A 12,539-nucleotide genomic window follows, 5' to 3' on the forward strand; every position below is an offset into this window, starting at 1 on the left:
AATCATAATAAGGATTAAGAAAATATAGTCAAATGCGAATCTTTTCAAGTGGAAGAGAAAGATTAAGATAAGCTGTTTGAGTATAAATATTTTGACAACAAAAGTGTATTCAACTGTGGATATTGCAGTACAATTGATTGATAATTGGTATTCAGTTAATTGAAATGAGCCAAGTAGAAGATTAACATGAAAAATGTAAGTGGAGTCGATTATCGGCATTGATAAAATGGTCGATGAAATTGAATTTGAATGTAGTGAAATTATTCACCATTTCCTAGGTTTAAATCCTTTCATTTCAATTTCCTTTTCTCAACTCGGAAAATCATTTTGAAATCTGTATTCAAGGAAGAGTTGAAATGTCCATTTGAAATGATAATCTGATAACAATCAAAGATTTACCAAATGTCATTAACCAATCATTAAAAAAGATTATTCCTTGATAAACAGTGTATCAATAAATGTGCCTCTTCTCAAATTAAGGCATTAATTCATATCACATGTTAATGGCCATTTAGGTAACAGTAATTAGCGATTTCCATTTATTATTTAAATTGAAGGAAAATTATAAATTCCACGTTTTTCTGTTATCATGATTAACAGCAATTAACAGCAACGCCAAACCTTATCTACGATCTGCACATCATAGACACCAAGCCAAAATCAGACCAAAATCCAAGATTCGATATGTTTAATTGTTGTTTAAATAGACTAATAGGTATCTAAATTGAGACATTGAATAATGAATTAATTGAAGGATACATGATAAGTAAAGTTAAATGGTAATGAGGTAAACAAAATCATGAAGATGTGTAGAGATTTTGTTGTTTCTCAAGAAAGTAACTTATTGCTTAGTGAGAGTTTGCCTTAGGCTGTAGAATCACTTCTCTTACCTGATTACTTGTTCTTCTTCACAATTTAATAAGTTTTAAAACCAAATTTAAAACAGTTACTAAAGCAATTGTAGTACTGGTAGTCATCATGTATTCAAGTGATAATTTAATCAACTTGTTAACAGGCAAAAAATTACGAATACACAATCATCAAAGTAAGTCTTACACAGCAGAAAGGGAAAACGAAGTTAAATCCAGCGAGGTGAATTTTTGATCAGCAACAGCGATAATCGTATACAAAATATTAAATTTAGTGTTGATGGAAATTGATTTCATCATTAATCAACAATTTATAAACAAGAAAAACAAAATGATACAATCAAATGAGTGCTATGGTAAACAAAACATGCAAAAACCATAGACCATTAGACAATCTGATTGGATAAAAGGAAAAAGTGAGGGAAATAAAACGAAGCGCAACATTCAAAATGATTAAGATGATCACAAATGAACGAAAATGATTAAATTTTTCTCACTCATAAATCAAGTGAATATAAATTGGATACAACTTCAATTATTAGCTTTAATTTTTGTTTCTCAATTTTAATTTCTTTCTCTCAATCATTAAAGATGTTTGTTAAAGAATAGCCAAATGGTACAACAACAGCAAAATGATGGAATCAACATAACTTGGAATTATTGTCAGAATGGATAATTTAGTTAACGAAATTTCGTTAATAATAGTACAGTGTATCTGCATTATGAAAAGACTGAGGTCATTAAGTTACCTTGAAATGACCATATTCAATCATATCAAGTCCTATGGTGAGATATTGACTAGAGTTTCCGATAAGTCAACAAATAATATGTATAATAACAATAATACTGAAAGGTAAACCTTGAACAGGTAAAAAATTCAAATTATTTAAAGTAAATGCATTAATCGTGATTTTGCCGTTGATTGAATGATTGTAATCGCTTAATTATGGGTTCGGATAAAATTAAATTATTCAGAATTTTGATCTCTATTTCATTTGAAATTGTTTAAGGTCTAGACAATTAACTGTTAAACAGCTGAACATCACATTGTTCAGTTACAAACTGAATTGTTGAACAACAATAAAATTAATAATTTGAACGGCTGATTGATACAATTGAATCAGTCAAGTTGGTAAATGAAATAAATGTCAATGGACTTGAAATGAAACATTGAAACTGGTCAAAGTGATTGCCATTGAGAAACCAAAAAAACTAAACCGGTAAACATTAATGGTGAACAAGTTGCAGAGTAACAATTAAAATTGTAAAATTAAGGTTGCCAATTAACATTAACAGTGTAAAATTAACATTTTACAATTACTATTGTATTAACTTGAAAGTGTAATCTTCTGCAAGTCCGAAGAAAACATGAAATATTATCAAGGAGGAACTTTCATGAGGATTATTCATTATTCATCTCCACCTTTTCTTCCTCTTCTATGTAACTCTTCTTTCCTTTATCAAACCCTTTCTTCTTCTTCATGATACTCATTGGTGTCCATCTGAAAACTGTTAACCGCTCCTTCAAGCCCATCCAAATACAAAGGTTATACCAACCCAATAAATACACAGAAACTGTTACCCATTTTAAGTAAGGCCTGCTTTTACTCAGTCTTAGTTGTTTACTGTTTACCATTTGATCAACATCAGTTTTCAATAACTCTTTCAATTAACTGTGATCCAATGTAATTAATCTGTTGACTGATTTTTATTAAATTGTCCATCAAATTGTTTGTTAAATTAATTCAAAATCAAAGCAAAGCCATTTACATGTCCATTGAGATTGGTTTTTTATTTTTTCAAATGTTTCATCTTCACTTTGTAACTGTATTTATCTCGAGTTGAAACATCGATTAACTGAACCTTCGAACTGACCAAAGGACAGCAAGTTTGAATAAATTTGAAGGTTTGAAACACTGGTCAACAAAAGCCTTTGAAGTGGTTAAAGGTTGCCATACAAGTCCATCTCTTTGGGTAAGTTTTTTATTTGCTATTTTATTTTTTCCCATAACAGTTATAATATTGGATTCAATCTGAATTTGATTTAAAATAATGTTTAAAAAGGTGATTCAAATTCACTGCCGTGTTCATGAAAAATCATTATTTTACACGTTAAATTTCATTGTTAAGTGTCCGTCAGGAGATTCACATACAAAATGATTATAATGGTGTAAAATACAGGTAAAAACAAACAACGTGATTAACCTCGACCTTCTTAATAATAAGTTAAGCTCGTATATAATTTTATCAACTAGCTCAGCTTTTCTCATTCTTAGCTTCCTCATCATCAAAATCATGTTATCTTCAGGTAAAGATACAGAAACAAAAGCTAAAAGGACGAACGTGAAGATAAATGGAAGAAAACTTTGAAAGTAAAATTGTATGTTACATTCAGATTATGATTGTGGCAATAACTTGACATCTATTTACAACTAGACTCGATTACTATAGATCTCGAGTTTAGGCAATTAAAGTTTTTTTACATTTCAAAGGGATTCTTTGAAACACATTTTATAACAGAATTTGACAATTATTATGGGTAACATCAATGAGTTATTGAGTTTGAATAGCTTTTCATTATCAAATAGAATCAATAATCGAATGAATTCTGGTGAATTTTTACGAACTTCAACTCTTTGGATGAAATCCAATCTCGTTACAGGATAAAAAAGTTAAATTTACTTAAGAAACAATCAATTCTAAGATTGATCTTGATCAATATTGAGTCTTCAAACTTTGTTCAAATTTCATGTCCAGATAAATGTTAGGCATCTTTGGTAGTATTTGCTTAATTTCATATTTCATTGTAAATTTCATTTTAGATTTGCTTGTTTTTTTCTTTGTTTAGTTCATTTTTCATACTGAAAGTTGTATTCTTATGAAATCATCATTCTGATGTTTCTGAATGATCATTATCGTGTTATCAACATTAGTATTGTACATCAATGTCGTCATCTGCAGGACTGATTGACTTGAGCGCATCTTTAACCTTACGGACATTTTTTGTTAACAAATGATTGAAAAGGTAAAATTGAAAAGCAATTTAACCTTGTCTATTGTATATTTTTGACTTAATGAAAGGAAACGTTATAATTCACAATTAAGTGGCTCTAATGTATTGGATTTATGTTTGACAGTAATTAGTGTATTCGTAATGAATGAATGGATAGACCAATGAAAACATGATTTTGAAATTGCTAAACAAAATTCCAATTGAAAAAAACACAGAGTTTAATGAATTGAAAACTTATAATAATACATTGGATGCAATCTCAATGGTAATCATTTGTTTCATTGGATTAAGGCTTTTACCTTTAGGCATTCATCGTGAGTTATGGGCAAGTTCAAATTGAATTTTCAGGGGATTTTACGCTTTCATTTCTTAAATTTCTCAGCTTTCTTTGAATTGTTAGTTTAGTCAATCATTATGTTAAGAAAAGCCAAAGCTATTAGATCATTCAAATCTTTGTAAATTTCAAGATACTTCAAGAGTCTTTAATATACTGAATAAAAGATTCATATTCAAAAACTTGAAACAATCATCGATTGACTCATTGGATCTCAACATACAATAATCTATTGATAATACGCTTGATTGTTACGATTCGGATGTTTGGATGTTTTATCGAAAACTGATGAGCTGATTCATTAATCACAGAAATTAGAAAGCTAAGATTGAAAGAAAGTGAATGACTGTTAATTCACAGGTTTGATCATTCAACAGATCAACTAATCGTCGATTTTCTGGTCAATCAAATTCGACTTCTACAAATTCAAATTTAAACGATTAAATTCGCCAACTTGTTAATCATAAGACAATGTTTAAGATTAAATCAGTAAATTTTAAGGCAAAAGAAAAATCTAAACAGTCATTTACATGTTGTATTGAAATGGTTAAATTGAATTTTTGTTTTGGCTCATCACTTTCAGACAATCAAAAGTACAACTTAACTCACCAGCTATTCAAAGCTTCCCTAATAATTATTAAATTACAAATTGTGATAATATCAACAATTAAGCGTAATAGTTTACAGACTAATAGATGTAAACATTAAAGTAGTTAAAATGCTGAAATGATGAGGTTGATTGGACCAATTGATGATTGTTATAACAATAATCAATTATTGATGGCCGATTGATGGGATTAAATTAAAAGTTTAACCAGGATTATCAGTTTTAATGATACATGTAATGTTGATCACAAATTTCAACTAATCTGTTGAACAAGTGAATCAAATTTAATAATAAATAAACACTCAATGATATGGTCAATGTTTCGCTTTGATAGCGTTAAATATTGACCTTTCTCATCGTTTATTGTTGCATTAAAAGCTGAATCATTATCATTTTACTTTCATTTCATGGTCAAGGTAACGATTCAGCTCTTCCTTGCCTAACAAGAATAATCATCAGCACGTTTTGCATTCATTAAGAAACATCATCTTCTTCATCATCTTCATCATTTCCTTTGGAGGTTGGCTTTGTGTGTTTGTATCACATTTTAGGCAAAAGTGGTAAAAGTTAAATTGAGGGAAAATTTGATCGTTTTGTGGGCGAAAAAAGGAGGAGAGATTCTGATTAACTGTGGATAATTTAGCAATTCAGTTAATTGTAAACTTCGATTTGTGAGAGATTTAATATTCATTTTGTTTACCAACAATTGAATAAAATTGATTGAATAAGTCGACGAATCGTTAATAATGATTTGATCATTGTTACTGTTGTTCATTGTTCATGTTCCCATATTACATGATAAAAATTTAACAATTTTACTTTTTATTTTCAGAAATCAAAATGTCATTTTCATGCCAATTGCTCATCTTCATTGCCAATTTATTATCACTCACCTTGTCTACCTCAGGTAATGATTAATATTTGGTCAATTATTTACAAAATATTTACTTATTTTCTTTTTCTATTTCAATTGTATGCAATTCTTCTTCAGGCCAATCTTCACTTCCTTGTCCAGATGAAGGATTCTTCACAAATCCACAAGACTGCTCGTCATTTTATCGTTGTGTTGATCAAGGAACAAGCGATTATGCAGTTTATCAATTCAGTTGTCCGGCTGGACTTGTTTTCGATGAAGACTTAAGTGTCTGTAATTGGCCTTATGCTGTTAAAAATGGATGTAAACCTGGTTCAGCTCCACCATCAGCATCTTCATCTCGAACTGGTCGTAACCGCATGGATGAAAATGAGAACGGCATAAGTGGTGGTTCGAGTGCCGATAAAACAAAAAGAAAATCGAAACGTCCTCAATGTACCAGTGAAGGTTTCTTCCGTGATCCAGCCAATTGTAAACGATTTTATCGATGTGTGCCTGATGATAAAGGAAATTTCCTTCAGTATAAATTCGTTTGTCCCGGAGGTTTAGCTTTCGATGAGAGAACCTCAGTCTGTAACTGGCCTAATCAAGTTCCTGGTTGTGGTGGACCAGATGAACAAGATCAACCTCCTGCATCAGTAGATACTCAACCAGACAACCAAGATACACCAGGAGATGATCAAGACCAACCTGGTTATCCAAATGAAAGTGAACCTAAACCACCGAGTAAACCCTCATCATATCCACCTCCACCTGGTAAACGTCGACCACCTCAAGCTAAATCAACAACCGCAAAACCTAAAGAAAAACCTAAAACACCATCAGCTCCTAGTCCAAGACGCCGATTGCCGCCTTCAAGTACCACAACTCCAAAGCCTGTGAACCCTGAAGACGAAGATGAGGACAAACCAGAAGAGGAAAAACCAATTCAACCCAAGAAGGATGATTCGCCATCAAAGAAACGACCAACTAAACCTTCATCTAAACAGCAACCTCCTAAAGAGCGTCCACCAGTCAAAGGGGCTAAAGAAGCAACTACTAAAGCACCGGTTTCGAAAGGTAAGGATAAACAAGCTTCGACGACAACAACAACAAGCACAACAACAAAGCCACCCTCAGAAAAGGGAACTCGACCTACCAAAAAGCCTGAAAGTAAATCAACGCCATCAACAGGGACGAAAGATAAGACAACAAAGAAACCAGCCGTTAAGGCAACGCCAAAAAGTACAACTACGACAATGGCCACTACAACTACAACTACAACCCCAACTACAACAACCCAGGAACCAACTTCAACGACACCTGAATCAACGAGTACAACAAAAATAAGCTCTGAAAAGGGAAGTAGACCAACAGCAAAACCAGAAAGCCAAGTAACTGAGAAGCCGTTAGGCGACAAGAAACCAACTACGACTAAAAAACCAGAAAGTAAGTAACAATAGTTTTTTATCAATTGATTGATGTTTATTAATCACAATATGTTAATTATTCATTTATTTTAGATACTACCGATGAGTCTCAGTCAACAACCGAATCTCCTTCATCCACTAAAGAATCAAGTTCTGAACCGACATCCAGTCAAAGTACTGAAGAGACGTCGGAGCCATCAGAAAGTTCATCGACTACGACAACAACAAAGCCTTCTGTAGGAGAGTCGATGACTCCAAGCTCAACTACGGCTTCAAGTCAACAAGAAACTGAAGAACCGAGCTCTGTAACAACGGAATCTTCATCAACCCCGACAACACCTAAACAAAGTTCAACCTCAGAATCGTCATCAATGATGACTGAAAGTCAAGAAAAAGAAGAGTCAAGTACCGAAGGCTCATCATCTACAACTCCAAGTGAGCAGGAAAAGGAAGAGAAACCAGAGAAAGAAGCAGAACAAGAAAAGGAGAAAGAGGATAAAAAAGGCGAAGAACAAAAGAAAGATGATGAAGATGATAAAAAGGATGAAGGTGAAAAAAAAGATGGAAAAGAGGAACAGAAAGAGGAACCAGAGGATAAAAAGAAGGATGATGAAAAGGACGGAGAACAAAAAGAGGAAGAACAAGAACAAGATAAAGAAGATGAAAAACCGAAGAAAGAGACGGATGACAAAACGGATAGCGATAAAGATGAGGGACAAAAAACGGAAGATTCCAAGGCCTCAACACCGACAGAACAATCGACAAAAGCTGAAGTTTCGTCAACGACAACTCCAGCTACAACAAAAGAGCCCGAACCAAGTTCAACTACCGAAACAAGTGAATCGACGAACATGACATCAACTGTTCAGCCATCATCCACGACTCCATCAGAATCTGGCCAAAAGCCGGATGAAGAGGATGAAAAATCAGACGAAGATGAGCAGAAAGAATTGTCAAGCACAACAAAAAAACAAGATGCCACATCAAAAACAACCACAGCCAAACCATCGCCATCTTCAACAATGGCACCTGAAGATGAAGGACAAAGTACTGAAGGTTCTCAACAGCCTGAAGAAAACTCAAAGCCTCAAGCTAAACCAACTACTGCAGAGCCATCAACGACCTCGCCAACCACAACAACAACTGCTCCTGACGAGTCTAAAAAGGTAGATGAATGCATGTCACCATCAACGCCAAAAGGTCCATTTGAATGTAAAAATATTGGTTTCTTTAGAGATTCAAAAGATTGTAATAAATTCCATCGATGTACTCCAATCGAGGGTAAACCTGGTATGACCAAATACTCGTTCAAATGTCCAGATGGACTAGTATTTGATGAATCCGTCTCAACTTGTACTTCTCCTGAAGATGCCACTTCACCATGTAATACGATGAAGGAGACTGATGACAAAGAAGACGAACAGAAACCAGACGATAAGGAGAAATCAGAAGATGAAATGGAAGGAGAACAACCTGCTGTAGATGTACCTCCACCAAAACAGACACCAACCAAAGGAGGAGCAGCTCGTGGAAAATCAGCGCCAAATAAATCGAAACAACCTGAAAAGCCAAAGAAAAATGAACCTAAAAATAAGGAAAGTCAAAAACCAGAAAGTAAAGGTGACAACACTGAAGAGCAATCAGAAGATGAGAATAAAGAGGACGACGATGAAGGCCAAATTCAAGCTAAGGGTAAACCACCCAAGGTGAAGCCAACAGTTGATGAATCTCAATCAAGTGGTGAAGAAGGTGTTGATCCAAAAGGATCACCATCGCCTAAATCAAGCGAATCATCTCCTCAAGGAAATTGTCAGTCAGAGGGATTTTACCGTAATCCATCAAATTGCCACAAGTTTTATCGATGCGTTAACTTTGGTAGTTACCTTCAGAAATTTGATTTCGATTGTCCAGCAGGATTGGTGTTTGATGAACGAATCTCTGTTTGCAATTGGCCTTATGCTGCTCCTCCATGTGATAAAAAAAGCTCGGACGAGCCTTCAACAGAATCTAAAGATGATGATCAAGCTAAACCATCTGAAGGTGATGATCCATCTGATAGAAGTGGCAAATCTCAATCTCCACAATCACATCCAGACAAATTAACCTCTGATCCTGAAGAAGAAACCAATTTGTACAATTGTGAACAAGAAGGAACTAATCAGTTTGAGATTGATTGTGATAAATTTTATCTCTGTAAATCGTCCTCAACTGTTAATCTAATTGGTTCACTCGTACAGTGTCCAACCAATCACTTCTTTGATCAAATTGCTCAAGCTTGTATTCCTCAACCGACTTCATTTGTTTGCTCCCGACATCCATTGAATCCTTTGCTCTTTAATGTTCCTGATATTACCAAGTTAATCAAACAAGCTCCAGATGATTATATTCGTGATTGGATACCCGTTCAAGATGATGATGATTCAGAATAAAAATACGAAACGAAACTGGATCTCTCAAGATAACTGAAAGTGATCGATTCCGAATTAACGAAATAACGAAATAAACCAAATACCAGCGATTTGGTTTCATTTCATTCCTAAATACTCTTCATTCCAAGTGCAATCTTTTAATACTAATTACTAATTTCAAAATCAATTTACTTAAGATTGATTGGCTTTGTCATAAGATGTTGCATTTTCATTTTGTTTACTTAAACAATTGAATTGTACTGAATAGATTGAATCAAGAATTCATCTCTATTTATATAAATGTAAAGAGATAATGTGTTTCTAATTAATAAACGATTCCTCTAATGATAGGAAAAACTCAAAACCCTTTAGTGTAAATTTTCATAACTTCTAAATCAGCGAAGATAAAAACACACGAAAAGTCGTTGAGATACATGAATCCGAGTAACCGAGTTAAATCAGTTCGAAACTGTCAAGTTTTGAAAAAATTGAGATAACCATTTTTATGTTTGACTGAGAAAATGGCAAAACAATCAACTTTACTAGATTACATGGAAGTAAATAAGGTAACATAAAAACGTAAACTTTTTGGTATATTTAATCATCTGGATTATACTTTATATAATCTTAAATTACACCATAATCTGATACGATGATCTTGCTTGATTGCTGCGAATAGTTTTGCTCAAACTGATTCCACAAAGGAGAAAAAAACACTTGATTAGGAAAACAGAATAAAAGGTAGAATATGTTGTGTTGCGTATGAGTTTGTTGTGTGTATGATTCTCTGGAATGCTTGGACTAATGTAACATTCTTTCATAACCTAATCGTATCACAGGACATGAAATCAGTCCATTTCTTGGTGAACAGCAACCAAAAAAAGATATATAAGAAAAAAATATAACAATACGACTCGAAACCACACACAAAAAATATGATGAATAAACATGGAGACCAGCTCAATCATCAAATTTACGGTTAGGATTACGACCGAATAGAGCAACCCGAATCATTGGCAACGTGTGCTGGGAAATAGCCTCAAGTCTACTCTCAAGTGTGTTAATACATTTAATTTTGCCATTTTGAGCAGTAACTTCGATACCACCGCATCTAGAAGAACAATAAAAAAACGATGAGTTGATTAGGATTATTGGAAGTGCAATTTTACAAAGAGAGAATAACTTACGAATCAGAAGCAAGAAATCTTTCATTGTCTAAAACTGCTTTGATTTTTTTACTGGTAGCTTGTTTGTACTCCTCTACAGCAGCTTCCAAAACATTTTCGACTAGGGATTTATCTTGTTGGCGACATTTGATTAAAACATGTTCTTCCAACAGTTGAAATAAACACTACAGTTTTATGGATTATAATTAAAATTAGACCATTTACCATTCAATTATTCGAAAGAACAACTTACCTGAGCAATTAGCTTTTGCATAACCTTGGAATACATGTCTTGATCTTTAGTTACTTCGATAAGTTTATGTCTAGCTTCTTCTGAAACACTTTTGATATGTTCTTCTCGAGCTTTGAGGACCTTTAATCGGGCAGCGTTTAACATGTGAGAGTTTTGGCTGAAATAAGAAATAATAGCAAGAAATGTTGATAATTATTAATAAGCATATGTTAGAATAGTCACAAAATCTTGAATGCAAACAGACAAAATCACGAAATGTGAGGCGTGAATTACGCCTAATTGATGCTAATTATGTCATCTATGAACTAAATTGTTGTCGACATATACTGTAGTATATGCCTGTACTGTTAGTCACAGAAAATTAAGTGTAACTTTAAAATGCAATTTTTTGCACAGAAAATAACAAAGTGATTTGTGTTTGCTATCTCCATAGATTTTTAGGTTAGCACAGAAACATAATCTTTAAATTACATTCTTCTTTGTAGTTCGACCTGTTTCTCCTTCTTTTCGAAATATTCCATAATTTTGATCCTTTGTTCATTCACCAGTCTACCTTTTTCAATTTCAAACTCTTCCTCAGCTTTAGTTTCTATTTCTTCGGCCTTTTCTTGAGCTTCTTGCTCGATGAAAGCCATCATGTGGGAAATCTATATTAGAGTAAAAAATAGAACAAAAATAGAAAAATATAAACGCATTAGAAGGACCCATAATTTGGGGACAAATTAGCAAAAAATAATAAATGAATAGTAACAAGAAAATGGATATTAGGTAAGTCCTTCAAATGGTATTGATATAATCATCACCAGAGAGGAGAGAGATGGGAGTTTTCAATGATACTTGCCATTTACATTGAAAAAGAATTATTGATTGTGATTTGAATTAAAAGAATTACAATTGCTTCTTACCTGTTTTTGGACGTCTGCATTGCTGAGAGCCATTTTGAGATAACTATTATAATACTATTTAATTAATTAAAAACTAGATTAACACAGTTAAATTTAATAATTAACAAATGAGATTTACAACACAAACAGTCAATCTGAACTGTGAGAATTGTTTGTCTGAAGGCAAATCAAACTGCACCGACTCTCAACTAACTTCCCCTATTTTTTTCCCTTCTTGTTTTTTCCCTTTTTTCCCTTTTTCCTGTTAGTTTTGGGTTGAATTAACACTACAAAGTTATCTGTAATAACATGTGAAGCCCTGCAGGTTTCGTCAATATTTCAAAATATCATACTTCGTTTAAAGGTCAAGAATTTGCTATGTGGACCTATGATGATTTGTGTATAATTTTTAAAGATTTTAAGTTTTATTCACTGAAAAGCTTAAACAATTGAGGTCATAAAAAAGGGTCGAAGGGTTTGTTTTGAAATAAATACAAGCTTTGGATAAATTTTCACTAAAATTTCCCATAAATCTTTCCTATTATTTATTAATTTAAGTAAATATTTCACCTACAGTTCAGGTTTTCGTTAGTTATTTGTGGGATATTGTACCTATTGCTAACCTACTTCTTAACCCGCTTGAGCTAAATTGAGCTTTATTATACTACCCTTGGGTCAATTACTATGGAATGGTCCTTCGAAGTTCATTTGCTATTATGAAA

The 12,539-nt window shown here is 33.1% G+C and overlaps 2 protein-coding genes and 1 long non-coding RNA gene across 3 annotated transcripts; 1 reads left to right on the top strand and 2 right to left on the bottom strand.

Moving 5' to 3' along the window:
* Positions 1-516: 516 nt before the first annotated feature.
* LOC107370307 (uncharacterized) lies at positions 517-1,314 on the bottom strand. The gene is made up of 2 exons (XR_001570593.3): positions 891-1,314; positions 517-719 (listed from the first exon to the last, which is right to left on the bottom strand). It is a non-coding gene; the product is annotated as an uncharacterized LOC107370307 (long non-coding RNA).
* A 1,036-nt stretch (positions 1,315-2,350) lies between these two features.
* LOC107370302 (uncharacterized) lies at positions 2,351-9,878 on the top strand. The gene is made up of 4 exons (XM_015938300.3): positions 2,351-2,843; positions 5,656-5,730; positions 5,815-7,125; positions 7,200-9,878. The coding sequence occupies exons 2-4, from the start codon at positions 5,664-5,666 to the stop codon at positions 9,533-9,535; spliced, it is 3,714 nt and encodes a 1,237-aa protein (XP_015793786.2). The 5' UTR covers positions 2,351-2,843; positions 5,656-5,663; the 3' UTR covers positions 9,536-9,878.
* A 216-nt stretch (positions 9,879-10,094) lies between these two features.
* Vha26 (V-type proton ATPase subunit Vha26) lies at positions 10,095-11,983 on the bottom strand. The gene is made up of 5 exons (XM_015938303.3): positions 11,839-11,983; positions 11,405-11,580; positions 10,934-11,090; positions 10,702-10,865; positions 10,095-10,625 (listed from the first exon to the last, which is right to left on the bottom strand). The coding sequence occupies exons 1-5, from the start codon at positions 11,869-11,871 to the stop codon at positions 10,475-10,477; spliced, it is 681 nt and encodes a 226-aa protein (XP_015793789.1). The 5' UTR covers positions 11,872-11,983; the 3' UTR covers positions 10,095-10,474.
* Positions 11,984-12,539: the final 556 nt, after the last annotated feature.

Source organism: Tetranychus urticae, chromosome 1 (genome assembly GCF_039701765.1).
Source record: "Tetranychus urticae isolate SD_2017Ah chromosome 1, NJAU_TeUrti_SD_1.0, whole genome shotgun sequence".
NCBI lineage: Eukaryota > Metazoa > Arthropoda > Arachnida > Trombidiformes > Tetranychidae > Tetranychus > Tetranychus urticae.

Bases quoted from the DNA above. Each gene is read 5' to 3' on its own strand.
- LOC107370302 (XM_015938300.3), top strand. From the start codon at position 5,664: ATGTCATTTTCATGCCAATTGCTCATCTTCATTGCCAATTTATTATCA. The intron at 5,731-5,814 runs GTAATGATTAAT...ATTCTTCTTCAG, and splicing joins ACTCACCTTGTCTACCTCAG to GCCAATCTTCACTTCCTTGT. The intron at 7,126-7,199 runs GTAAGTAACAAT...CATTTATTTTAG, and splicing joins TACGACTAAAAAACCAGAAA to ATACTACCGATGAGTCTCAG.
- Vha26 (XM_015938303.3), bottom strand. From the start codon at position 11,871: ATGGCTCTCAGCAATGCAGACGTCCAAAAACAG. The intron at 11,581-11,838 runs GTAAGAAGCAAT...ACTCTAATATAG, and splicing joins ATGCAGACGTCCAAAAACAG to ATTTCCCACATGATGGCTTT. The intron at 11,091-11,404 runs GTAATTTAAAGA...TTCTTATTTCAG, and splicing joins GTCGAACTACAAAGAAGAAT to CCAAAACTCTCACATGTTAA.